Raw genomic sequence first — 25,459 nt, 5'->3', positions numbered from 1 at the left:
TACTGTTGATATACGGCAATGGCTGTATGATAAACTCAAAATTGCTTCAGCAAGCTCCATTGAGCACGGTGAATATTAACAACCATCTACTCTCTGCAAAGATTTCTGTCACTGGTTGTATTAGCTCTCTATTTTATATAGACAATCCACCAGGCAGAAATAAAAGATGTGTTTGCTCAAAACCAGACACAGTATAGACTTAAACAACAAAATTCTAGAAATGTGACAAACCGCAAGCACCTATAGTTAGTTAACACCTCTATAGTTACCACTTATCTGTTTCTCATTCTAAATATATAGCTTTTCCATATATACTAGCAATTGTCAGAGCATCTAGAAGAAGTAACCAGTGAGGATATCTATAAATAGATGGTGTACTATCACATTAATTTATTTTTTTTTTCTCTTTAAGTTTACTGACTTCAGGAGAATGTCTGTCCTTGAAGAGCTGGTCCTGTCATGCAGTGGCACAGAATCAATAGAAAACAACACTTTCAAAGCTCTGAACTCCTTGAAGTCCCTGGAACTCTGCAAAAATCAGCTAAAGCAAATACCCACCTTTCTCCCATCTGGCCTTGAAATTTTAAAACTCGCTGATAACTCCATCAACACTCTGCATGCGACTGATTTTGCAGGTTTGATGAAACTAAGGGTGCTCGATATTCGGAACAACTTGATTGCAACTCTACCTCCAAGTGCATTTTCTTCCCTTTGCAATTTACAAAGTCTGATCCTGGATGGCAACAACATGGAATCCGTGTCTGCACCATTTAAGCTTCCTAGGCTGAAGTATCTAAGCATGGCTGATAACAAACTCAATTCATTCCCAACCAACTTCTTTGCATCTTTTCAAAATCTACAGTTTCTCAGTTTAAGTGGAAACTTTCTGACAAAAGTGCCTCTTGACCTACCTAGATCCCTGCTGTCACTGAACTTAGAGAAAAACCGACTTAAAATGGTGAGACTTCGAGACATGAAACATCTAGAAAACTTGTCTGAGTTCTTCCTGTCAGAAAATCGGCTAACATCAATAGATGGTGCCCAGCTTCTTCCTAACTTAACAACATTGGAGCTCTCTAAGAACCAGCTCCACACTATGCCATTCAGGCTGCCTGGCAGACTGCAGAAACTCGACTGCAGCAACAACCTGATTCAAAAGGTGACAGCCCAGGACTTCCAAGGACTACAAGACCTCAAGCACCTGTTTCTCGACAACAACGCTATGAGCATGTTTGAGGCGGGAGCTCTTCAACAGTGTGCACAGCTTTCAAATCTGGCGCTGGAACAGAATCTCCTCATTTCTATTCCGCTGAGGCAAGTGAATCTGAGTGCAGCTGGTTCCAAGGTGTCATCTCTCCTTCCTTGCATTATGAGAATAAAAGCCAAAAATTTGTATTCAGCCCCAGTCATGGTAGAAGTCTATCCATAGCATAAACCAACTGCCATAACTAGCACTAATTAGCACTCCTGTTAGCAGTCTTAGAATAGAAGTAGAGCTGTTTTCATTACATCTGTGGTCCCCAGTGAATCTGCTCATTTCACATCTCTTCCTGCCAGTGAGACCACTTTGTTTAATTAGCACATGAATAAGATGAACCTGCTAGGAGAATGCAGCAGAAGTTGTACTGTTACTTAGATTTATCTTCCCTACAAAAGAAAATTAATAGAGCATTTGATAAAAAGGGAACTAGAGCAATTTTAAAGCTGATGTTTCCACCAATCCATGCTGAGTTTATTATTGTTAAAATATTAAGATTTCAGGAACTGAGTCTGGTCAAAAAGAATGTACTCTTTCAGTGATAATAGCATTCCTAACTTCATTAAATTCACACATTATGAGGTATTTGGAATGCATATATAGTCTCCAGCTTAAGGCTATAAGCAAAATTCCAGTCAAAACAGCATAGAAGAAACATCCCTTGGGCACACTGTGTTCATTAATGCCCTGCTTAGAGGATGTCTCACATTCATCTAAGTGTGGTCGTGGCCATTATTAGAGACAGCATATGAAGCCAAATGGAGGTTGCTCTGATATAAAGTGGCAATTTTATTATTACAAAAAGCTGTGCAATAAGATGGCATAAAAATAGCAAAGTAATTCCATTAACATCAATGTCTTTAACAAAACTGCACTGTAAAACTTTATTTTTATGGCTTGTGGACAGGTTTAACTAGCCCAAATAAATAATGCAGTAAAATTTCAATTCGTTTAGCATAAGGTCCTTTAGCATTTGAATCTATTTGGCAGCAGCTTTATAATCAGAAAGTGATTTAGTGGTGTATAAATATTTGATTTGACCTAGCTTGACAGAAATGTTTAATGCTTTCTAGTTACTTTAGGATTGTCTAATCCATCTTACTTTACAACCTTCGCAGTGAAGAGAATTAACAGGAAGGAGTTCTCTATTAGTCTTTAAACAGTACAACTTTTAAGGAGATATCAGAGGCTTTTATTTTCAGTTCAACAATGAATACAGATTTCCAGGGAGGGCTGTAAACACATAAGAGGGGAAAAAATTACAAGATGTAAAATTTATGTACTTAATTTATTTGTCTGATGATGACCAGGTACGAATGGATATACAGAAATAGAAGTATTACTTTTGACAGCTATCTGAGAATTGTCACCACTGTAAAAGGTTAAAAAATATGGATAATATGCTAAAGTGAATAGATCCTAGCAATTTTTTTTTTGGCAGGAATGAGGACAAGGAAAACTTCTTTTGTTTCTTTTCTGAGAAGAAAATAATCCATTAAGTCCAAGTATTTTCAGGACTTTTAGAGAAGAGTCTGTACTTTCTAAAATCTTGCAGGGAGTGGTGCAAGTGTGGGGAAGAGTCTGATGATGTGCCCTAAAGTGGTAGTAGCACAAGGTGGCTGCCACAGTCAGCTCCTGAGTGAGCACAGCTCATCTTCTAGCAGCAGGGTCAGTCATCATGTACTCCAGTGACATTATTTTCTCAAGATCTACATAACCTCAAGTCAAATAATATGGCCACAAAGCCTAAGTCTAACATTAGTACAACAGGACTCTTAACAGGCTTAAGGACTTGCTGGTCAGGCTTTGGACTGCAATCAGTCTGGATAAACATCTTGAGTGATTTCCCACTGCCCTTGACATTAGTGGCACTCTGGGTGCCCCAGAGTACCCTTCTGACATTATAGTGTCATATTGAGCAAATATAGTCATTGCCTGTGGTTAGGTTTCAAAACAGATTTATTGCAGGCACAAGCATTTGGTAAGATCAAATTTTGTGGAGTGAATCACCGTATCGACACGTGAAATTCTCATCTCCACTGGAAATATCGCAAAATACAGATCTGCACTACTCTTGAAATAGTACCACTGAACGTGTCAGATTTTCATAAATTTGGGAACCATTTTTCAGCTTAAGAGGTCAAACTCAGCTTCACAAAAAACAGTTGGTGAGGGCCACAATTACCCTCTTAGTCATTTTCAAAGGTATTTCATATTATTACATTGAGAGAAACTATCACATGAATCTATACCAGTTGTGGTATACTGCTGTTTCTATTATAAATAGGTCTTGGTAGTATTATTTATAATTTCCCTGAGAGTTTCAGTCAATAAGTTTCCTTAAAATCTCTAACTATGACTTTTAATTTCATCACCTTGCATACTACCATACGAAAGTGATTTTTAAGATACTTTCAAATAAATTGTATTAAAGATATTCCATACCAATTAAGTGGCTTTTTTGTTAAGCACTTGTCACTAACTATAGCAGAAGAAAATTAGGTCATAAATGAGCAAGAGTTCTGAAATAATAGTCTTATCATAAAAAATTGTAATATGTATGAAAATAAGAATTATACTAACCTGTCTAGTATCTTGTCCAGAGATTATCAGCTTTTTTTTTTCTTTTAAATATAACCAGTTCTAATTCTGCGAAGTACAATTTAAAAAGACCATCAAGAAGCACTTGTATTTTCCCTGTTGCAGATTTATTAACAGGATGTCATCAGATGGACTACTGCTGTGATGATTAATGTTTGAGTCTTATGAGAGCAGGAGAACAAAACAGAAGAAAAATTCTAGTTCTTTATGAATAAAAAGAGCTTTTTAAACAAATCATATATAGGAGCACTTGAAAGAGCAGCATTGCCATGATTCTCTAAACTTTTGATCTTTCATGGTGCTATAATTTGGTCATTGCCATGCTTATGGCATTGAAGAGTACGAAATGTATTTTTAAGCTTGACACTCAAACATAATTTTCTTCATAGTATAGCACAGCAAGGCTGCTGTTTAGTTCAGCTGCACAAGCACAGTCAGTGCAGGTCAGAACTGCAGTAATTTGGGAAAAGAGTTCAAGGGTACACAGGCAGTATACTTATAACTTATAAAACCAAACAAAACCCACAAACAAATAAATAAACAAATAAACCCCCTCAAATACTCCCAATTCAACATGACCATCTTTTTTTGCAGAAGATTGCATTTTTTAGTGATAGTTTTATTTTAGTACATCAGATGTGCCTGGAAAAGTAACCATCAGCAAATACCACTTACGAACATAACATCTTTGTGTTGTTTTATTTTTATTCAGACTTCCAGACACCCTTGCCAGATTGGATCTAAAAGGAAATGGCATAGAGGATGTTGGAGAACAAGAGCTGAAGGACTTAAAACAGCTTCAGGTTTTAAATTTACGGAATAACAAGATATCTGCCTTGGATCGCAAAGTCTTGGAGTATTTACCCCGTCTTCGTCATCTGTATTTAGATGGAAACCCTTGGAACTGCACCTGTGACCTTCTCAGAACCAGAAGAGCGCTGGTGGCCAAAGGAACGGATGTCCAGGGAGGGCAGTGTGCAGCGCCGGCAGAAAGCCGAGGAGAAAGTTGGATGTCTTCCAAAAAGATTCTGCAGCAGTGTGAAGGCAATCTATCTTCCACAGAAACAGATAAAGAGGATAGAAAGAAAATGAAACCCAATGAAGCCTCCAGCATTGGAGTAAACACGGACGATGATTACTATGATTATGAATTAGATTAACCCCATGGTTTATCTGTACTGAATCTTGAAGCTGTCTAGAGCTGCCCACTGCCACCAGTGTCTCTACTGGCAAGCAGCCTTCTCATCTGTCATTAGTTTTCCTCTTTTATTTGTACTATAAGAGGTAATAACTGGTGAGAGAAGGTCTGTAGTAAGGATCCCATTGTGAACTGCATATTGTAAAAAAAAATTATTTGTTTATCTATGCCATTAGTACTATGTAGTTTGAGGGAAGTAAGAATACAAATACTATCTCTTAGAAAAGCAGCCTGTAACTCTGTATGGACCTTTTTATAGTAGAACATTCTTATAATTCTTATAATTGCATAAAACCCCCACAAATAAAATCTTGCAATACCACAAGATGCTATTACTGGGAGTCTGGTATTCAACACATTTAAACTCAAGGGTTTGCAGTTTCAGATAGAGAGTTACACTGATGTGAAAAATTTCTCGAGATTGTTCAGAAATTCTTGCTTTTGAGAAACTGATTTCAGTTTTTCTGTAACATTTGCCTCATTTATTTGAGACTATTTTAAATGACATTAGACAAAATTAGTTGAGCTCCAGGCAAAGCACAAAATCTTCATCACAGCAAATGAAATAAACAAAGAATCAGTGTCCTGGTTAATAAGATTTAATATTAGTTCCAAAGTTTATTAATAGTGAGGACTGAAAACTGTGGGGTAAAGTTGACCTTATTCAATTGTTGTAAACAAAAGAAGAAAGATTCTCAGGAAATAGATCTCTACCTCTGGCAAATATTAGGATAAGATCAAGTGAGGTGAATTTTTGCAAGAGTTTATTTTGGTATCTGAATAGCTAATTGGTTACAATATAGCTTAAGATGCTGTGTGTACGCTTTTGGGTTAGGTGTATTTAATGTGCAAATACACACTGCAAGTATCCCCCTTCACTGGCAGGAACTTTCCAGACTTTTGCACACACACAAAAAGAAATTACTTAATGGTATATGCATTAACTCTGATGCATGCACAAATTTTATCAAGCAGTTCCCAAAGCGTGTGAAAATTAAACAAAACTCGATTACTGAGTCCACTAAAAGAAGTGACTTACAAACAGTAACCTAAAGGGTTTCCTGGCAGTTCATGATTTCAGGTGATAACTGAGGAGTAATTACATCAGCAAATTACTTTTCAAAGCAAACAGTTTCTATTATTTTTTACCTTCTCTTGGCGTTCAGTAACTGAGCAATCACTCACCTTCTCAGAGGCTGATTTGTCAGGTGTTAGAGCACAGCTATTTGTTTATGTTACCTATGCAAATGCAACTGATACTTGGGTTTCTTAAGCTATGCAACTGGAACAGAAAGACCTAAGCTCATTTTTCTTTACATTTACATACCATCAGGCTCTACAGAGGGATCTGGACAGGCTGGACCAATGGGTCAAGGCCGACTGTATGATATTGAACAAGACAAAGTGCCAGGTCCTGCCCTTGGATCACAACACCACCATGCTGGGGGAAGAGTGGCTGGAAAACTGACCAGCGGGAAAGGACCTGGGGGTGCTAGTCAACAGCTGGCTAAATATGAGCCAGTAGTGTGCCCAGGTGGCCAAGAAGGCCAATGGCATCCAGGCTTATGTTCAAAATAGTGTGGCCAGCAGGAGCAGGGCAGTGATTCTTCCCCTGTTGTTGGCACTGGTGAGGCCGCACATTGAGTCCTCTGTCCAGTTCTGGGCCCCTCACTACACAAAAGATGTTGAGGTGTTGGAGCTGGTCCAGACAAGGGCAACAAAGCTGGTGAAGGGTCTAGAGAGTAAGTCATATGAGGAGCAGCTGAGGGAGCTGGGGCAGCTTAGCCTAGAGGAGGCTCAGGGAGGACCTTATCTTCTACAAATACTTGAAGTAAGGTTGAAGAAGGTTGGGGTTGGTTACTTTTCCCAGGGAAACAAGTGACAGGACCAGAGGAAATGGCCTCAAGCAGTCCATGGGCAGGTTTAAATTGGATATTAGGAGAAATTTCTGCATGGAAGGCATTGTCAAGCATTGGAACAACTTCCCAGGGAAGTCGTGGAATCACCACCCCTGAAAGTGCTCAAAAGACATGGATGTGGCACTTAAGGATATAGTTTAGTGGTGAACTTGGCAGTGCTGGGTTAACAGTTGGAGTTGATGATTTTAGAGGCCTTTTCCAACGTCAATGATTCTATGATTATACGGTCAGTCACCCACATTTTTGGTAGCTAAGCGTTCAGATATTTATGGAATAGCACAAGCCTTTCTTGTGGTTTGACTGTGTCATTTTGCTGGCTAATGCTGGTCTGTATTAAAAGACTGGGAAGTAGCTATTTTCTGAGCAAGAAAAATATTTTCCTGATACACAATTTTTCATTTAATTTTACATTGGCAGATTCTTTCAATAGAGTGCTTTAAATATCTCACTGCGTCATTTCAGCCCACCTATGTGCCTGAGAGCACCCGGCTGGCTTGTTAGCTTGCTCTATCTTTCGCCTGCAGCGGCGTTTCCATCTTCGGACCTTTGGGCCGTCACAAGACAAGGTAGTTTGTTACCTCACTAGGTACCTCCTAGTGAGGCAGCAAAATCCCGGGAACTGCAGGTTTTGCGGGAGAGTGCAAAACGTGGGTCCCGGCCGCTGCAGGGGCACACTCCCCGAGGTTCGGGGGCTGCGCCGCCCCCCGTTTCCCACGCCCGTGCTGCAGAATCACCCAGTGAGCATTCCCAGGACGCTCTGACGCTGAAACGTGCTGTTCAGTAAAGACACCCATGAGACGCGGCCGCTCCTCCGGCGTTCGGATGTGCTCCCCGCCCTCGCTTCACACGCCGGCGCTGCGGGCGCCAGGAAGACCAAGGCTGTGTTCGGAGAGAGGAACGGGCCCCTGGAGCAGCCAGGAGATTGGACAGCGCTGCGGCCCAGCCCGAGAAATGGTCAAGGGCCGAGCAGAAGTCAGCGCGAACCCACGCCCGCCGCCCACACACCGCCATTCTCTCTACCCCCGACCCGCTACCCGCGGGGCCGCCACTGGAGCGCCCCTCAGGAGGCGCGGCCCTGCCCCGGCCCGCCCCCTCCCTGGGCGGCCCCGCCCCCTCCCTGGGCGGCCCCGCCCCCTCCCTGGGCGGCCCCGCCCCCTCCCTGGGCGGCCCCGCCCCCTCCCTGGGCGGCCCCGCCCCCTCCCTGGGCCGCCCCGCCCCCTCCCTGGGCCGCCCCGCCCCCTCCCTGGGCCGCCCCGCCCGGCCCCGGGCCGTTCCCGGACCCGCCTCCACCCCTGGCCCCGCCCCTTCCCTCCCTCGCGGCCACGTAATTCACGCTCCGCGGGCGGAAATGACGTTAGCGCCCGGCGGCCAACGGGCGCTTCGCGTGTGGCGGGTCGAGAGGTGAAAGAGCAGGCGGGGCGGCCGGAAGATGGCGGCGCGGGTGGTTGCCGGGCGGGGAACGCGGGCTCTGTGAGGGGATGGCGGCGGCGAGGCGGGCGGCGCGCCGCGGCTGAGGCACTTTCCGCGCGTTCCTGTCGGTCGGTCCCATGAGCGGGGCGGGCGGGCTGGCGTGGCGCGCGCTGCACGCGCTGGTGCGCGCCCTGCTCTGCCTGCAGCGCGCGCTGCTCGCGTGCCTCCGCGGCCGCGCAGCCGCCGCCGCCGCCGCCTCCTGCGCGCTCCTCGCGCCTGCCGCCCGCGCGCTCGGCCTCCGCGAGGTGCGCGCGGCCTGGCGGCGGCAGCGGCGGCACGCGCCCGGGCGCGCGGCGGCGGCGCGCGGGCGGCAGCGGTGGCGCGCGGACGGGCGCGCCCTGGGGAAGCTGCCGGTGCACGTGGGGCTGGTGGTGACCGAGGAGGAGCCGAGCTACGCCGACATGGCCAGCCTGGTGGTGTGGTGCATGGCCGTCGGCATCTCCTACGTCAGCGTCTACGACCACAACGGTGAGCGGCGGCGCGGGAGCCCCGAGTCCAGGCCCCCGGCGGTGCCTGCCCCAGCAGCGCCTCCTGGCGCGGAGCCAGGGGGCCGCCCTCTCCTGGGGTCTTCCCAAGCCCGGTGCCAGCCTCGGTGCTAGCAGCTCCTCTCCCGTCCCCTGGAGCTGCTTGGCCGCTGCAGCGCTCCTGGCCTGGGGAATGCCCCTCCTGCCCCGGCTCGTGTGTCGGGGTGACCCTGTCCTGCCTGCACACCGAAGGGAACAGAAGGTAGGGCCTTTCTAGAGCCTTGTCCCTAGCCCTGGGCTGGCAGGGGCTGCTGGCATCCGAAAGCATGATGGAGTAGGGAAGAGCTTTAAGCTGCCTGCTCTTATGAGCACTGTTCATGAGCTATATGTGAATTTCCAGAAGTGAATGAATGAAAGTAGCCATCTATTTTCACATACTCTTATGTGAAAAGATAGGATGGACAGGTAGTTAAACGTAATCATGTGTGTCTTGTGTGCTTCCAGACCACCATTATGTGGTCTGCATTTGGTGCTGCTTGGCATTTGAATTAAGCCTGAGCCAGTGCTTGTGGAAACTTTGGTGTTTTTTTCATATCTGCTATGTGGTTTTATTTGTTACTGGGTCTCAGGTGTAAGGCTGTTGAACTCTTGCTCTTGCCGATATGTTGATTCCACATCATGGAGTATCATAAAGATAAGCTCAGAGTTTGGATTTAACAATCTGAAGTAGTCATGCAACAAATCTGTCTTCCTCACTTTTCCTATTGAGGAGCTAAAACCTTTTTGTCTAAAAGCTAAAAGCTTTTTATAATCAAAAGCATCTGAGGTATGCAGGCTTCTCCTTGAGTATAGGCATTTGTGATTTTTTTTTTTTAATTTTTATTTTAAACCACCACCATTTATAATTCTGTTTCACGTCTGATCCTTCATGTGTGAAACAAGACTCAAAGGATTTGACTTTCACTAGTTTCTCTAAGATAATTATAAGAAACTGGGCTTAATACCGGTCAGCACTTGAAACTGGCCATCTGTGCAGGGCTGTTGTGGAACTTGATTATGTTGTGTTTCAGAGGGAGAACACTTCCTCATTTGGAAGTCAAGGAATGATATAAAATATTTGTATAATATCTCAAGGATACCGAAAACAGCATCTTCTGAGAAGTCATTTGTATGTTGACAGTTTTTGCTCTGGAAAGCATTCAGCCAGGTGTAATGCTGCAGAGCGAACATTAGTACCAAAGAAGAGTGAGAATTTCCCTCATAGCCTTAAGAGAGACATTTTATTGTGTGGGATCTCTAACTTCGTCTCACCTCAAGTAGGCTATGAGCAGTATTGTCTTATATGTATGTGTGGTTAGGTCCTTTTTAGATTCCAGCACTGTACTGCACAAATTATGCATCTGAGAACTGGACTGAGGAGCAGATGAAGCAGAGAATCTTGTTTCTTGTTGGTTTTGGCTTTCAGCTTGCTTACTGTGCAACTCTGAGGAGGGAGAAAGCACCAGCCAGTGCTTAGGTAGCCACTGCTGCTGAGCTGCTGTCCAGCAAGGTGGAGCCAGTGCTGTAGCAGTGTCCGAAGCATTAATTTTCGAGAAGCTACTACTGCTTCTCCAAGTGTGTTGATATCCAGTCAGATCTAAGACTGACTGTTGCAAGACTACGTGTCATGACCAGAAATGAGAAGGTTTTATCCTCTGAAGAGCTGAAATGACCTTGCAGAACAATTGTTGTTGCTAGCAGTTCAGAAAAAAGAAATTGCATTATTTTCTGCTGTTTCCATGTATTGTTTCATTCATTCTGAAGTTACGTGTTAAGAGATTTTGCTATCACCTTTGAGATCTGGAAATATTGCTATGATCTGGTGATTTCATTATCAAAACATATACTTTTCAGTATTTTGTTCTTCTGTTGATCATCTGATACCAGAATATGCTAGTTTATTTGCCAGCTTGAATTCCAATTTGTTGGAGCATAACTGAAGAAGGCAAGACAATGCAGAGAACTAAACTGTTTTAAATCAGTGGCTTTAGCCAAACTTTCAGGGTTGATGAGAACAACCTGCCATTACACATCCATGTCCTTCACAGGTGTTCAGTGGGACTGTCTAGGATAGCAGCCACAATTGCTTGTTGCACAGCGGAGCTTTTTAGACTTGGTTTCAGAGCGTGAGCAAGTAGTTATTCATGTATATTTAGTATATGCTTACTTCTGGTAATAGCACATATGTTGCCTTTCTTTTGGTGCTAAGCTCCTTATGGTGTCTTGATTGAGCCTACACCATTTCCAGATAGACTTGTCATTAAGTAGGATGTTGCAGTTGCTGCTAAATCTGGTCATGAATAATAATGATGTCTGGAACTCTGAACAGTAACACTGGTATAGTGAAGGTTAATAAAGTCAGGTACAGTTTGTTCTTATCAGTAGCAGGGGGTGAACCTTAATTACAGTGTGCACTTGTTTCCGTCTTCTCAGATGGTGACTCTTGTGGACTGAAGCTGAGGTGCTTCAGTAAGGTTCTGTGTTCATACAACTGTACCAACTATTGCCTTATGAAAGCCCCCACTGATGCTGGTTGTGGTGGAGAGGGAAAACCAGTGATGAGTGCTCTGAATCAATGTTAACTGTAGTGAGGTATACTTTAATTTGTTTCCTTTTCCTTCATTGCATGTTTATAGTGCTGAGATTCTTTGGATTGCAGCAGAAAACTTTGATTGTAAGTGTGGTCTTCCATGGCTGCATTTTCTGGAAGAAATAATGTGTCAGTTTCTTGCAGAAGGATTAAATTCAAAGTGTGTCCTTAATTGCCACCTCTACAGGAAGAGAGAGCATATGAAGTTCTTTGCAGAAGAAGTGCAAGATAAGCTGTTTGTTTGTTTATAGTATGAATTTCTATGTTTTTAACAAAATTATTAAATAGAGGGTTGTTTGTGTATTCTTCAGTGTCCAATAGTAGCTGTATTCCAGCTGACGCCGGTTTGCTACAGCAGCTGCACCAGTAACTGTAAAGGCAACTTGGCTGGAGTTGTACAGGGCTCAGAACTGAGACTTTCTCTGCTTCCCTAGCACACTTGGAGGCCTAAGGTGGCCCGGCTTTACTGCCTCTTGTGTGGAGGGGGCCTTTTCATTATCCCGATTTTCACTGATGTGCAGCAGAACAAAGCCATAATAAACTTAATGCTGCGGGGAGTGCCTTGGTTAGTAAATGCAGTTTGATTAAAATTGTAGGGGTTTGATCAAGATTTATTTCTGTTGTCTGCTGTATTGCCAGTCCTATTAGTTGGTAGAAATCCAGCCATGATGCTGGTCAAGACCTTATCTCTGAGGAAATACTGAAGCCTTCCTGCAGTCAAAAGGCAGTGATTGTGCAATTATGTAGTAGCATTTAAAATATCTTCTGGGGAGCAGAAGCATTTGACCAGTGCTATGTACTTAAACTTTTCTTTTGTTTGTTGTTTTGCCACTTGGGAAAGCTTGCCTGAATGTTACTTCTGTCCATCAGTGAAGCTTTTCTGAAGTAGCTGGGGACAAGTCTGGAGTGATTTTTGGGAGCTTGTTGAATCCTAGTATTTGGGTACTTTGGGTTCCCAAATAGATGCTTCAGGTTGAAGGTTTCTTGTTCTCAGTACAGTGTGACTATATTGAGAACCTGGGTTTCCTCCTCCTAGCTTTAGCTTTCCAGTGAACTGCTTGCTTCTGACCAGTTTTCTCTTAGAAGTTCTTTGAAAGGCTAGAGTACTCCAGTATGCAAAAGAAATTATTTAATTAGCCCCAAACGTAGGCTTTCAGTCTCCTCCAAATTAGTTGGTAGTTGTCTGATTTGATCAATCCATTAAATTTTTTGGATGTGTAGTGTGTTCATTTAACTGAGGAAGATGAGTATGTTGTGGTTTTGTGTCACAGGAACACTTGAGATACTGCTATCACATGGCATCTGCTGTGGGATTTCACTCACGTGAAACTTGATGTTCAACAATTGTGTTTTGGTGTTGAGTTGAGAGGAGTTCTCAGACCACATTTTTTAAAAGAGTTAACGCTAATCTGTAGTAGGTAATGTCCTTAAAGGTATGGGAGATATGAAAGTAGTATCTCTTCTCTCAGTTGCTGATCTCCTGTTCTTCTGGTGCAGAATGCCCCTTCAAGAAGAACTGTGTGAGGAATGGTCACCTACAAGGTTCTAACTCAGATTCTTTCTGTTTGGTTAGCGCTATCTTAAGTGGCTTTAATCTGGCTGAAATTTAAGTTATTTCAGCTGTATTCAAACTTGAATTAATTTTTTTTTTTTTGCTAGGCTCTTGGAATAAAGATATTTTCTTCTGGCTTTCCATATCCTGTGAGGTCCAGTGTAGTGACCATGTTATCCTCCATTATCACCCAGCGTGATCCAACACAAGGATGTAGGCAAGACTTTTTCATGTGTTCAAAAAGTTTCTTGCTTGTACATTCCTTGAAGTGGATTGATTTGACGTTTCTCAAAATGCTAATATTTTGATGCTTTAAATAGGTTGTTACCTTATAACAATTACAATAACTTGTTAGCACTGGAAGAAGCTGAAGAAAAGCAGATAACCAAAGTTGGGCATAGGGAAGAACACATTGCCACAGCATTCCAGTTAAGGTCGTCCCTTGTAAGGAAGAGCTGACTCTTATTCTGTGTTTTACCAGATTCTGCTGCTTTAAAAAGCAGGCCAATTGAGAATGTTGAACTTTGAGATGCCACCAAGGCGTTAACAGGTGGTGACTGTTGTAGTCTAGTTAGACAAACAAATGCTTGACATCCTCAGGTGTTTCTCTGTGCCTTGAAAGTTTTTGACTTCTAGTTCACAATTCTTGTCACTTTTGCCTCTGCTGAACTCTCAGCCTCTTAATTACAAATTTTGTTTGTCAGTCTCTAACCCTAAAGTGCTGCACCACCATGGTTGCCAGCAAAGGGGCCTGGCTTGTAGCTACTGTAAATCCAAGCAAAAGGTATGTGCCCTGGAAAAGACCTGTGTAATGGAGGACTACTGCAGGAAGCTGAAACACTTTTGGTTGGCCTCAGCTCCAGTGGGAACTAATGAGCAACAGCATATTTGCAGCTTCTGTTGTAAAAGCAAGTATTATCCCTGAAAACAGCTCACAGGTTCTCAGTAGTTGAAAATAAAAACAAACAAAAACCCCAAAACAAACAAATGCACAAAACTAGAATTTTTATACTTTTACTTTGGGAATTATAGTGCTTAAATATGTGTAATTCTTAGAACAATTCATTTGCACGAACTTGCAAAGGCTTCAGAGTTCTGACTGAACAAAACGATTTCTGCTTTTCAAAACCAGAAATTATTTCTAATGAGAAAACGATGATTTCATCTTTGTGTTCCATATTAGAAATAGTAGTAATGCTGAAATCTTTTCCACTTAACAGCAAACAGCTGTTGTATTGCTAAAATTTATTAGACCTCTTGTTAAATGTTAACTTTCTGGAACATTAAAATCATGTTATGGACTTTCTTTCAATTTATGTGGGAGACTGAACAAAGTTGTAAGGCAGCAGTAAATCAAGACTTAAGTTTTGTTGACTTTCATTAAAGGAACACTTTAATTCTCTTAGTGAGTTGGTCTACTTGTGCACTTGTTTGCTCTTATTTTTCATGTATAAATTAGCAGCAGCATCTTCCAGAGCTAACTTAGGTATATTTCCAAGGTTTTAAAAAATGAACCTTGTAGACAAATGGGGGTTTGAGATATTGCAAGGGAAAGGAACGTATATCTTAGCCACAACTACGTAAAATGTTTGAAGTCAAATATGAATTTGGCTCATGAACATTGCCTTTGGCAGGACTGTGTTTGCAGTCATATACATTCATAAGTGTCTTGTTCACTTGAGTGAGAGACAAAACACTGAAGCAGTAAAGTTCCCAAATGCTACTAGTTTTAAATGAAGATTTCAGTTAGTTTGGATTTTTACTACCTTCTGCTGTGCTTCAAGATCTTCTCTTCAGGAAAAGTGCATATGTATCAACGTTGCTGCATCAGTGGGAATTTAGATGTGGTGGCCTTTCCAAGAAATGGATACTGAAACTGTATGGTACAACTACAGTAGCTTCCTGCTTTTGTTAAACTGCTGTTCTAAGAGCCACACAGGACCTGAGTTTCAACAACTGGGTGAGATAAATGAGGAGAATAGAAGGGTGGTACTCAGATAAATCTTAATAACACAAGTAGCAAGTCTTCTGTATCTGCTGTGTTTAAGGACCTTCACTTCAGAGCTGGACCAAGTCCTTTATCTGATGTCTGGTCTTACTGAGCAGAAAACACCTTGGTCTGTTCTTTTGTTGTCCTAAATGTCCTCATTTACTTTAGAGCTGGAGTGAGGATTCTTAAATCTATTATTCTGGTCTTTGACAGGAATAGGCAAAAACCTTTCATGAGAAAGTATTTGGTTTTATTAGTGTTGGGTGGAGAAGGGGAAGAAGAGAGCAACTGCCTGTTTCCCAGATTGGGAGCCTTTCCTAATTATGTCATGTCTTTGTCTGGATACTGAACATATTTTTTTTTTTCTCATCTCAAAGTGTATGGAAGTCAAATGAGTCTTAGAGGTGAAGCACATGCGACCTTGTACAGATCTTAGTTGAAGAGGGTGCAGGATTAGCAATTGCAGTAGCAGCACTGCTGCTGGCTGTAGGTGTAGGGAAGACAGTGCTAACCCTAACACGAAACAGACTTAGCCAAGCGGAGTTGTATCAAACAGTATTATTCAAAGCAACATTCTCAATTGCTATTATGTATAAATATACACTACAAAGCAGGAGCAGCAAATCTAGCAATTTAACTTTAGTTTAGACTTGACAAAAGTATTTACTCTCTTTTCTGTAGGGGTTGGTGCGTTACCAAGATTCTTTGCCTGTAAGCACGTGAAGTCAGTTATAAACATCACTAAAACTTCTGTAATGAAATAAAGTATTTTATTTTACAGGAAGTATCCAGTATGGGAGAAAAACCAGATACTTTACCATCTATTAAAACCTCTGATGAAACCAGTAGAAAAGTAGTAACTCATTAGACCTAAGGGCTAGCATATTAAATAAACGTATTGTATCGCTTCATATTGCAAACAAACTCCCGGTGTATTATGGTCTTAATCCAGTGCTTATATACTGTTTGACCTCTGCTGATGTGGAAACTTGTAGCATTTCCAAATGCTAGAACCAGATTGAGGTGATGAATCATAAGCCTGATCGTAAAATTGCATACAGATTCAGTGTGTCTTGTAAGATCAGTGTATGGGCATTTTTAGACTGGTTAACAGAGGTGCTTGACATAAGGTTTCTGAATGAAACTTGGTATCAACCTCTGAATATAATACATAAAAGCACTGTCCAGTTCCTAAGTAATATGCCTAACTATGCTTTTAGATTGTAAATATTTAAGTTGTAACATTTAGTTTCTACTGTGGCTTTTAACTAGAAATTGCTGCATTATGTTTCTTAAAAGCTAGAATTTATTTTAGTACAGGAACCCAAGTGTGTTTGCTTAAGCAAGCTTTTGTAATTTCCTGCACTCAAAATGTGTCTGCCATAATTATTTAAGTATGGAAAGGCCTCGGACTGCATTAACTCCTTGGAATATACAGCTTGTGAAATTCTCTTATTAGGAAATGTGTGGTATTGGCCATGGCGTAAGTGTGGATGGTTACCAAGACCTGAAATGCTGATTTAGTGGTGACTTGCTTTGTTAGCCTGCAGCCCTGGGGTGGAGCAGTAAGTGGTAGCAGACTTCAGCAATGTGGGCATTGAAGAAATTTGGTGTTAATCTGACTTGGTGGTTCTGTGCTGGTAGGTTATTGCTTTCTCAAACTATTGCTAGCATACTAAGGACAACAAAGTAAGTCCTCCACAATTTCAGCTTGCTACTTAAATCAGGTGGATGAAAGAGGAACAAAAGCATATGAGTTCTTTCCAAGGTTACTGAGATTAAGTCACGTGCAGTAGCATTTGCTTGTGAACTCCAGTCTGAAACCAGTACTGACTACTTTTTTCTTCCTGCCTAGTGTCAAATTTGTTTTGTAGCACCCTTTATAGGAGTTGGCTGACATGCAACTTTTTTTAAAGGTATTTTCAAGAGGAATAATTCAAGATTGATGGATGAAATTTTAAAACAGCAGCAAGAACTCATAGGACTAGATTGTTCCAAGTACACAGTGGAATTTGCAAATCAAGACAAAACTGGTCAAGGTAAGATAACTACAAGGGGGGCTTGTTATGGCTCTAAATTGCTATATGTAAATCATGATTCTGCTTTTACTTAAACACATTCCTGTGTACAGTGACCTTTTCCTTCTTTAAGCACTGTTTATCAGAACACATGCAACCTTCCTGGGCTAGTATTAAACTTTGATTATGCTTATGTGTTCTTAACTAACAGCTAAGCATTGCTCTCTCCTTGCCATAGTAATCATTACTGGGTGGCCTGATTCTCCTGTTAGCCTGACTGCTGTGCCATGACCCCTTCAATGCAGCTATGTACCTCAACTCCCCACTGTTTCAGTGAAGTGAATTCTTTTACTGAAACTTGAAAAAGCACTAGAATACTAGCAAGGGAACTGATGTCAAGTTAACAATGTGTACACTTCCACTTTCCCACTTTGAGGGGTATGTTTGGAGATGAAGAAGGGAAAGAGCAGAACTGCTAGTTGTCATGACAATATATAATGACACCAGGAAGGTAAAGGGCATAACTCTAAAAAAAAAAAATAAAATTTGGTGATAGCAGCTTTTGCATGTGGTTAGATGTGGAAGGCAGGAGTATGTTTCAAGGTTAATGTTCCTTATTCAGTAATATCTGCTGTAAGTGTTCATTACTGGAGGTCTGCTGCCTAACACAAATGCTAGAAGTCTGTTCAAAATGTAATAAATCACAAGCATGTACTTAAAAAAGCAGGCATTTGTCTTAAAGGGATAGGTTAGTGCTTGCAGCTGTCCTAAATACGACTCGTAATATTTAAATACATCTTGTAATAAAAAGCCAAACAACCCTTATGTTTAAAGACCATCATAGTTCAAAAACTTCTGAAAAGACTACACAAACTGTAGCCCTTCCAACTGCATTTAAAATGCTACTGGCTGAGTTTTACTTACCCTACAAGAGATGACAGGGTGCCAAAATCCTTTGTGCCAGTTTTCCAGTATAAAGTTCAGTGTTGTAGCATGAGCTTGCCTTATGAACAACTTGGCCTAAGGTGTTAGCATTTACATGGAAGCACCCAAGTTTCACGTTACTACTTCTTATTCCTGTGAGGGTTGAAATAACCAGCAGAAAATGGGGTAGAGAGGCTGTTAGTATGTTAAACTCCAGCATGCTTAGCTGCACTTACCTAAATAGAAATACTTATGTTCACACCAAATGAACTACTGAGAGACTTTGGACTTGTTGACGGAAAGAGTGCATTTAAGTCTCAGGAACCTTTTGTACTGGAGACTGTGAAAAGCAGGGGTGTTTTCTGTTCTCTTTAAAATTTTCATTCTCTCTTAGAAGACTTCAGAGTCAGGTCAGATCCTTCATGCTTTGAACTGAACAAACTGATGTCTATCCAGTTTATTATAATAAGCTGCAGTTTTTCACTTCTTCTGAAAAGCAAAATGATGTATCTTACACTTATAAACACTGTTAGAGAAATATTCTTTAACACAGGACATTTGACAACTCAAGCAATATCAAGGAACAATTATTTTCATTGTGGTGGCTGAGGGTTTTTAGGTGATCTTATGAGGCTTTTGACTGTGCTCTGTGGTCCTTTGCAGTCAAGTTCTACAGTTCTAAAGTATCTGGTTTTAACTAGCTTAAGTTCAGTATAAGTCTAATGTGTTCATACACTAGAATTCAGCCCACTTATTTCATTTGACTGTAGTGCACTATATGTAGCCTTCAGCTTCCTTGGTAAGTTTACGTCTTAGGTACCTTACCAGAACTGACAGTGATGCATCACGGAGTGTGAGAAGACTTTGCCTCACAATAGTGCAGACATTAAGGTTGTTATTGTTGTGAGGTGTCCTCCTAAGTTGCAGCCATTATTACTGATAAATAGGTGAATTCTGGACTATTATCTGGTTCCTAGCTTCTCTGTAGCAATCTTAGATCAACTTGTAACTCTTGCATCAATTTTGAAGTGCTGCTGGAACATCTGTGATCACATTGAGGGAGGGCCCTGGCTTAATCATAGTGACACATGAATGTCCGCAGTAGCTGTTAAAAACCCCTTTCTGTTTTAAGGTAGGAGTTAGATTATTCTTTTTTCTTTTTCCTGAACTGCAGGTCTTTCTGCATTGCTTGCTACCCCTTAGTTTACTACCCAGGCACCTTTCCTCTCAGTGCTTTGCCTGACAGCGTAAGAACCAATGCAGATTCCCTGGGAAACTCTCCATTTCAAGACTGAATTAAAGAAACCCCTTTTCGTAAGACTACCCCAAATAGTTGCCTTAAGCTTGTGTTTTAGTAATACAGCAAATCTGGAAAACTCTTACCCAGTTCTCTAAGATAGATAAGGTTTATTTATGGCTAGCTGTAATACATGAAGTAAACTACAAGTTACTTGCAATTGCCTCCTGTGAATATCTAAAGCATATGCAAAACAATTATATTTCTGCTGCTTTTAAACTGTGTTTTGTACTTTCAGTTTTAAAATGCCAATCTACATTGAAGGTGCTGTCTCCAGAAGATGGAAAAGCAGATATAGTAAAAGCTGCTCAGAACTTCTGTCAGTTGGTAGCACAGCAGCAAAGAACACACACAGACCTGGATGTGAATGTGTTAGACAACTTATTAAGTAGTAAGTATAATATGGTATATAGGGAAAGAGTACTTGAACCGTAACAGATTTGATTTGTAGTATATTTATTGCTTGGAATGTATGCATCTTGATGTTTAGTCTATCAGAATAAGTTATGATTATGGCTTTCAGTCTTCTGTTAAAAATTTCTTACTGGTTTACTCCCTTTTGAACTGCTTCTTTAAGCAAAAAAAGGAAACATTAAGCTAAATTGCAGAATCTTGGCTTTTCAGAGTTTACAGCCTCTGTGGTATGTTCTGCAATGAGCTTTCTGAAAAAAGTACTGCTGGGATCACCTAATATTAGACTATTCTAACTAAAGTTAACTTCTTGCAAGTTAGTGTGCTGCAAATGTGGGTATGCACAGAGTCTTTTCCAGATCTGGTTACAGTGATTAAAGCTGTTACTGCTGCCTGACTACCACCCTGAGTGCAAATGAGAGAGCACCTGGTGATCGTTTGTTGCTGTATAACCCACACTAGTTTAGTTTCCTTCATTACTAATTCATGCAGGTTCCTGACTCTGTGCTGAGGTGTGTGGCTATATGTAATAGCTGTGAAAAGGGCAGGGCTGCTCTAAATACCACATCTGGGAAAAGTAGTTTCGAACAAGCGTCCACTTTTCCAGTGGTACTAGGGAGCTGTAATAAGTTGCTCAGCTTTCCTTGGTGATCAATGCATGTCGATTGCAGCTGTAATTAGCTTGGCAGGGTTCAAGTTTTGGGTTGCAGACTTCAACTTGGATGCCTGTGAGCACATTATTGTAGTGTGACTTCCATTAATTGGACTGTAGAGAGTGATTTCTGTTTTTCAAGTGGATGGTCAGCTGAATTGCTCTGTGAATGGACTTCCGTGTCAGTTTGGACACTTCAACCTGAATTCTGTCGCTATTGTCAACATGCTACATCAGAGCTTCTCCTGTAGCAGAATAATTAAACGTATTTACTAAGGCACCTTAAGAAGTAGCTTAAGACATCTGTCCTGTTATACCCCAAAGGCAATTTAAGGAAATTAATAATTGCTTCTTTACAACAGTCACTACTTAAATGTTGAACTGGTGACAATTGATACCCATCTATAAATTTTGGCCAACTATGTGTAACTGAAGCTTTTCAAACACTTGTTGGGGGATCTTCTGTCTGTGTAAGTGTCTGGATATATTAAAAGTATTAGGTCCAGTCTTAAAACAAGCATATTTATTTTTGAAGTATTGCATGCTAGCTGATCATAGAAGGAGAAATCTCCTAGACTTTTAACCTGTCAAAACTGCAAACTTTGAAAACAGGCTGCTTAATCTATGTGGCTAATAACCGAGGATAATATCTATAACTAGTCCTGTTTATTAATTTGCTTTGGTTTAATGTTTAGGACATTGTTGGAGGTGAAGTATTCTTTCATGACTTATTTAGCAGCCGTTTGTGAAACTTCATTTTAGTTGTGGGCAAATTTAGTTTTTGTGCATCCTTAATGAAACAGTATCAAGTGCAAACATCTGTGAGTTACTGATCTAAGTTGAGAATGAGTTCTGAAAACCAATACTTGAGTAGTTATATTTTTAGGGTTTGTGCTCATGGTGTCTTCTGTAAGTTCTGGGCTTTCACATTTTGATTTAAATACCTGATAATGTAGTTTTTAAACTTTCTGTTCATGTTTAGGATGCAGTTATTGAAGCCTAGTCCTAAAATGGTATGGCTTTTTTCATTCTTAATCCAGTCATGCAATTAATTCTTACAGCTTGAGTTTTCTGCAGTGTCAGAGCACTTTCTTCTGAGCAATGCCTCAGCTAACCAGCTTGTTTTCAAAAAAAGTAGGTGCCAGCTGCATTGTAATATTGTCTCTACTTGCTGTCTGCCTTACAGTAAAAAACATAACTATCAGTTAAGGCTGCTCAAGTTGCCCTGTAAAATCTATGTGGAGAAAAGTTGTGCTATCAGTTTTACCAATTGCTTCATGTTCCCCTTGCACAACTCCTGACCTAGAAGGGATGTTGCCAGGTTGCCATCCCTTGAGTGTGCAAGTCTTTTGGTCTCTTTTTTTTAAAGACTGCTCCCAAATCCTTCTCTCTTGCGTGTTCTAAACTTGAAGACTGCTGTAACTCTAGCAGCTCTGAGGGAGCTTCCAAATGTAAATTATATGTAGTGCTGATATGTTTAGTTAGAGGAATAGGTGTAGAGTGGGAAGCAGTGTACTGTGTTTTTTAATAGGCTGTTCTGACAGTAGTACTACAGTGTGCATTTTCATTTTCCTTCAGCTAGGAACCAGAAGGAAATGTTAGAATTAACTGGGCTCTCTGAAGGTCTTTTCCTGTTTGAAAAGCCATTGCAGTATTGAAGATCCTGCCGCTGAACCAGCTGAGGAGTACTCAGCTACTGAATCAGCTGATGAGTAAAGCTGTTCACTTCCTCCAGTCCCCACTTCTAAGTATTCACTGCTTCCCTGCAAAGCTCTTTCGCACTAACATACTGGCTTCTGAACACATAAGTGGCTTTTGCTTTACAATTTTTTTCTTAACTTTGAGATAAGATTGGACTGTGGCACAAGACACTTGTATGTAAATTTCATCCTTCCTTAGAAATGCACTTGCTTTTACCTCTGGTAAAAGGATGACTATTGTGATGATTCAGTGGGGAGGGAGAATGTGAATGTGAACTTCTTGAAGTCTCCAGCTTCAGTTTGAAAACCTGGGTGGAGCAAAATCTGATAGGACCTTAGTTAAGCTGCTCTACAACTAAACTGGAAATTTTAAAAGGCTCTTGACTGCTTTTGTTTAGTGTTATTTTTTGTTTGTTTGTTTTTTAAACAAATGAAAAAAAAATGAGAGAAAATACCTGAATTTTGGAGCAAATAGGCAGTATTAAACTTTATCTGCTAGAGGTAGTCATTATGCAGTATAAGCACTCTTGCAGCTAACTTGCAGAACTGGTGAATAATGGAAGGGATGACAAGAAATAGCACGCAATAATCATGACTAATTGCAGCATGATAGCAAAGTAGGGGTTTGACTGCTGGAATGCTTTTCATATGAGCTAGGTAGGTGCAAGAAAAACAGCCTAGCTTCTTGGATCCCCTTGGGGTGCTCTACTGGTTTTCACATGTTCCTCTAATCAACTTGCTAGAATTAACAGGAAAAGCTGAACTCATGCTGTTCATTCTGAGCCTATTTCCTGTCTTCCAATTTTAGCCTGGAGTAGCCTAGGCACTGCAGAAATATATGGAAGGGAGACAGAGGCAGTAGTGTTTGGCCACTGATTATTTTCTGCCTCAAGAGATGAATAGGGTGCTCTTACTAAGGAAATGACAGTGGCTGGGGTTTTAAGGTATGGGTAATAAGAGTGTGGGCACCTGATGAAGTTCATCAGTGTTACCTAGCTCTGCCCTGAAATGGGTCATGATGTCCACATAGTAACAGAGAAAAAAAAATACTGCCCTGTAATATTAAGTTGTTCTTCAGTGAAATCTCCCTAAGCTTTTTTTGTGTTAATAGTCCTTTTACTTGACTGCAGCTCCATGTAGTTGAGTAGGGACTGTAGTAGGTAGGATCAGGGTACAGCATGTTCTATGCTACTAAAGTAGAGTTTGCCAAGACAAAACTAGAGCAAATCAGATTAAACTGCATTGTTAAGGTTTGCTGTTGTTCAAAACAATGTAACTGTTCCTGTCACTTCCAAATGAAGTCTCTATAAACTACCTGGCATAAAAATAAGAGGCCAGCTGGGCCTGCAGTGGCCGCCTAAGCTTTTGTTCAGTTGATTGTGTCAGACGTTTCAAGATCAGTCTGTCCTCTTGAGCTTTTAATTGTTGACTTGTCCTTGGGAGCTTCATTTAAAAGAAGGGGGGGGGAAGCGTTTACTAAAAAAGCAAATGCCTTAGGGTTTAGAACTAAAACAAATCCTCTGGTGAATTAAATAAAACCTAACTTATTATTACAGGTACAAATGGATTTCCTGATCCTGATTTAGTCTTGAAGTTTGGTCCTGTGGACAGCACATTAGGATTCCTTCCATGGCACATCAGACTGACAGAGATCATGTGAGTTGCTTACAAATGCTGTGAAACAGACTGGAATAATATCTAGCTAAACAAGCGTTAGCTTATGGAAATAGCTGTAAGAGGAGATTTATCTAAACAAGTGTCTGGAGATAGATTTGAGGGTGTTTAAGAATTATTAAATGAAACCTGTCCACCATTCATTGTTGTTTTTCTAGTCTTGATTAGGCAACAGCAGGCTTCATGCTTCAGGTTTAAGGAATAACTTCTGTCACCACCTAGTCTCAGTGATCAGTGTTCCTTATGTTGATTTCAAGTGGCTTACAGGTTTCTAATGGGGAAAGTAAAGATATAATGGAAATACGATAAAATAAGATGATCGTGCATCTGGATTACTTTCCAATTTTAGCAATAACTGAACTGACTGGATTTGCCGTACTTCTTAAATCTGAAAGAATTTATAGGGCATTGAAATATCAGGACACACCTTTGTAGCTCCAGCTTTCTCACTAATTTGAAGTGTGCTCAGGAGGCTTTAATTTAGAGGGTGACAGGATATTAACAGCTGGTTTAGTTACTAGAGTTGAGTGACAATAACCATGCTGAGAACAACTTCACAAGGTTACTCAGACAATAGCTTGCCTTTAATGATATTCCTGACTGGTCACACAAATAATGTGTTTATAAAAGCATATTTTAACTTCTCTATCTTGCTTTCTCAGTTCTTTGCCTTCCCACCTAAACATCAGCTATGAAGAATTTTTCTCTGCCCTCCATCACTATGCAGCCTGTGAGCAACGCTGGGGAAAGTGACTTCTGGCTGAGCACGTGGAGTCAGGCTTTCTATGGGAAGGAATCGATGTCTGTTTACAAGCACCTGTGACCCATAAGTTTGGTTCATAGTCCTTTCTTAATTTATCAAAAAATTCAATAAAGTGTCTTACCTTTCTAGACAGTCTGTGTGAATGCGTCAGAATCTATGGGAATGGGGAATATGTAGATTTCCTGTATGAAAAAAGACAGTTGTAAGCAAAGCTGCTCAAAGCTGAATTACCCTCACTTTCATGTCCAAGTGACCAAAAGAACATGCAAGAATTAAGTTTTGTGAAATCTACAGGACAACATAAATAGGAGTTCCATGCCCTGAAGGTCCTTAAATCCAAGAAAGAACTCTCATCTTTGTTTCTTCTTAATTCTTCATGGTCAGGCATTTCAGAGCTAATGGTTTATCTTCGGATATATTTACTATGTAATATGTGAATTCCAGAGAAGTTGTTAACTGAGAATAGAGACTGCTACTTGGCTAGGATGACTAAGCCAGTTGTAGGTGTCAAGTTCTAGAAATACTAAGAAGATTCCATAAAAAGGAATGGAAGCTTCTATGGTAAGTGAGTTAGGCAGTCTGTGTAGGACTAGTCATCTTCTCTTCTTTTGTTTTTTTGTTCCCCCTCTTTGAGATTGAATGAAGGTATTCCCTACAGTCTTGAGTGAAACATCTCTTAGTTCAGTTTTCATAGGGAATAAGCATAAACAGTACTATGTATTGTTTGTATACCTATTTGCCCCATAAAATGCTCACTTAAGGTAACAAGCAGGCTAAGGCTCTGGCATCACTTGCTGAAAGATTTGAAAATGAACTGGGTCAACTTCCATGAATAATGCGACTCGCTTCTTCTGTACCCAGCAAGGGAGACTGCTTAAGCCTTTTATTAGGTTTGTTGTGAACTGAGCATTACGAGTTTGAATGGAGGTCTGCAGCAGA

At 41.0% G+C, this 25,459-nt stretch overlaps 2 protein-coding genes and 1 long non-coding RNA gene across 5 annotated transcripts; 2 read left to right on the top strand and 1 right to left on the bottom strand.

The window, feature by feature from the left end:
- The first annotated feature begins 430 nt into the window (after nt 1-430).
- LOC135411709 (nephrocan-like) lies at nt 431-1,510 on the top strand. The gene has a single exon (XM_064649686.1). It carries the CDS (start codon nt 431-433, stop codon nt 1,427-1,429), a length of 999 nt encoding a protein of 332 aa, XP_064505756.1. The 3' UTR covers nt 1,430-1,510.
- A 3,029-nt stretch (nt 1,511-4,539) lies between these two features.
- On the bottom strand, nt 4,540-8,022 carry LOC135411710 (uncharacterized). Of its 2 annotated transcripts, none has more exons than XR_010429264.1 (2): nt 7,444-8,022; nt 4,540-4,912 (listed from the first exon to the last, which is right to left on the bottom strand). It is a non-coding gene; the product is annotated as an uncharacterized LOC135411710 (long non-coding RNA). The 2 variants fall into 2 exon arrangements; XR_010429263.1 differs by having other exon boundaries at nt 4,540-4,908.
- A 357-nt stretch (nt 8,023-8,379) lies between these two features.
- On the top strand, nt 8,380-24,652 carry NUS1 (NUS1 dehydrodolichyl diphosphate synthase subunit). 2 transcript variants are annotated; one of them, XR_010429262.1, is made up of 5 exons: nt 8,380-8,914; nt 16,998-17,120; nt 19,559-19,711; nt 21,962-22,095; nt 23,640-23,739. XR_010429262.1 is itself a non-coding variant. In XM_064649685.1 (5 exons), exons 1-5 carry the CDS (start codon nt 8,524-8,526, stop codon nt 24,508-24,510), a joined length of 858 nt encoding a protein of 285 aa, XP_064505755.1. In that variant the 5' UTR covers nt 8,380-8,523; the 3' UTR covers nt 24,511-24,652. The 2 variants fall into 2 exon arrangements, 1 of the variants encoding a protein (XP_064505755.1); XM_064649685.1 differs by lacking the exon at nt 21,962-22,095 and adding an exon at nt 24,420-24,652.
- The last annotated feature ends 807 nt before the right edge of the window (nt 24,653-25,459 follow it).

The sequence above is a fragment of the Pseudopipra pipra genome, chromosome 3 (assembly GCF_036250125.1).
Source record: "Pseudopipra pipra isolate bDixPip1 chromosome 3, bDixPip1.hap1, whole genome shotgun sequence".
In the NCBI taxonomy this organism is placed as follows: domain Eukaryota; kingdom Metazoa; phylum Chordata; class Aves; order Passeriformes; family Pipridae; genus Pseudopipra; species Pseudopipra pipra.
Note: the sequence above shows the minus strand (reverse complement) of the source record. Positions and strands in the feature narration are given on the sequence as shown.

Excerpts from the sequence above, each read along its gene's own strand:
- LOC135411709 (XM_064649686.1), top strand. The coding sequence starts at position 431 with ATGTCTGTCCTTGAAGAGCTGGTCCTGTCATGCAGTGGCACAGAATCA.
- NUS1 (XM_064649685.1), top strand. The coding sequence starts at position 8,524 with ATGAGCGGGGCGGGCGGGCTGGCGTGGCGCGCGCTGCACGCGCTGGTG. Across the intron at positions 8,915-16,997 it reads CAGCGTCTACGACCACAACG|GTATTTTCAAGAGGAATAAT; the intron begins GTGAGCGGCGGC and ends CTTTTTTTAAAG. Across the intron at positions 19,712-23,639 it reads GTTAGACAACTTATTAAGTA|GTACAAATGGATTTCCTGAT; the intron begins GTAAGTATAATA and ends TTATTATTACAG.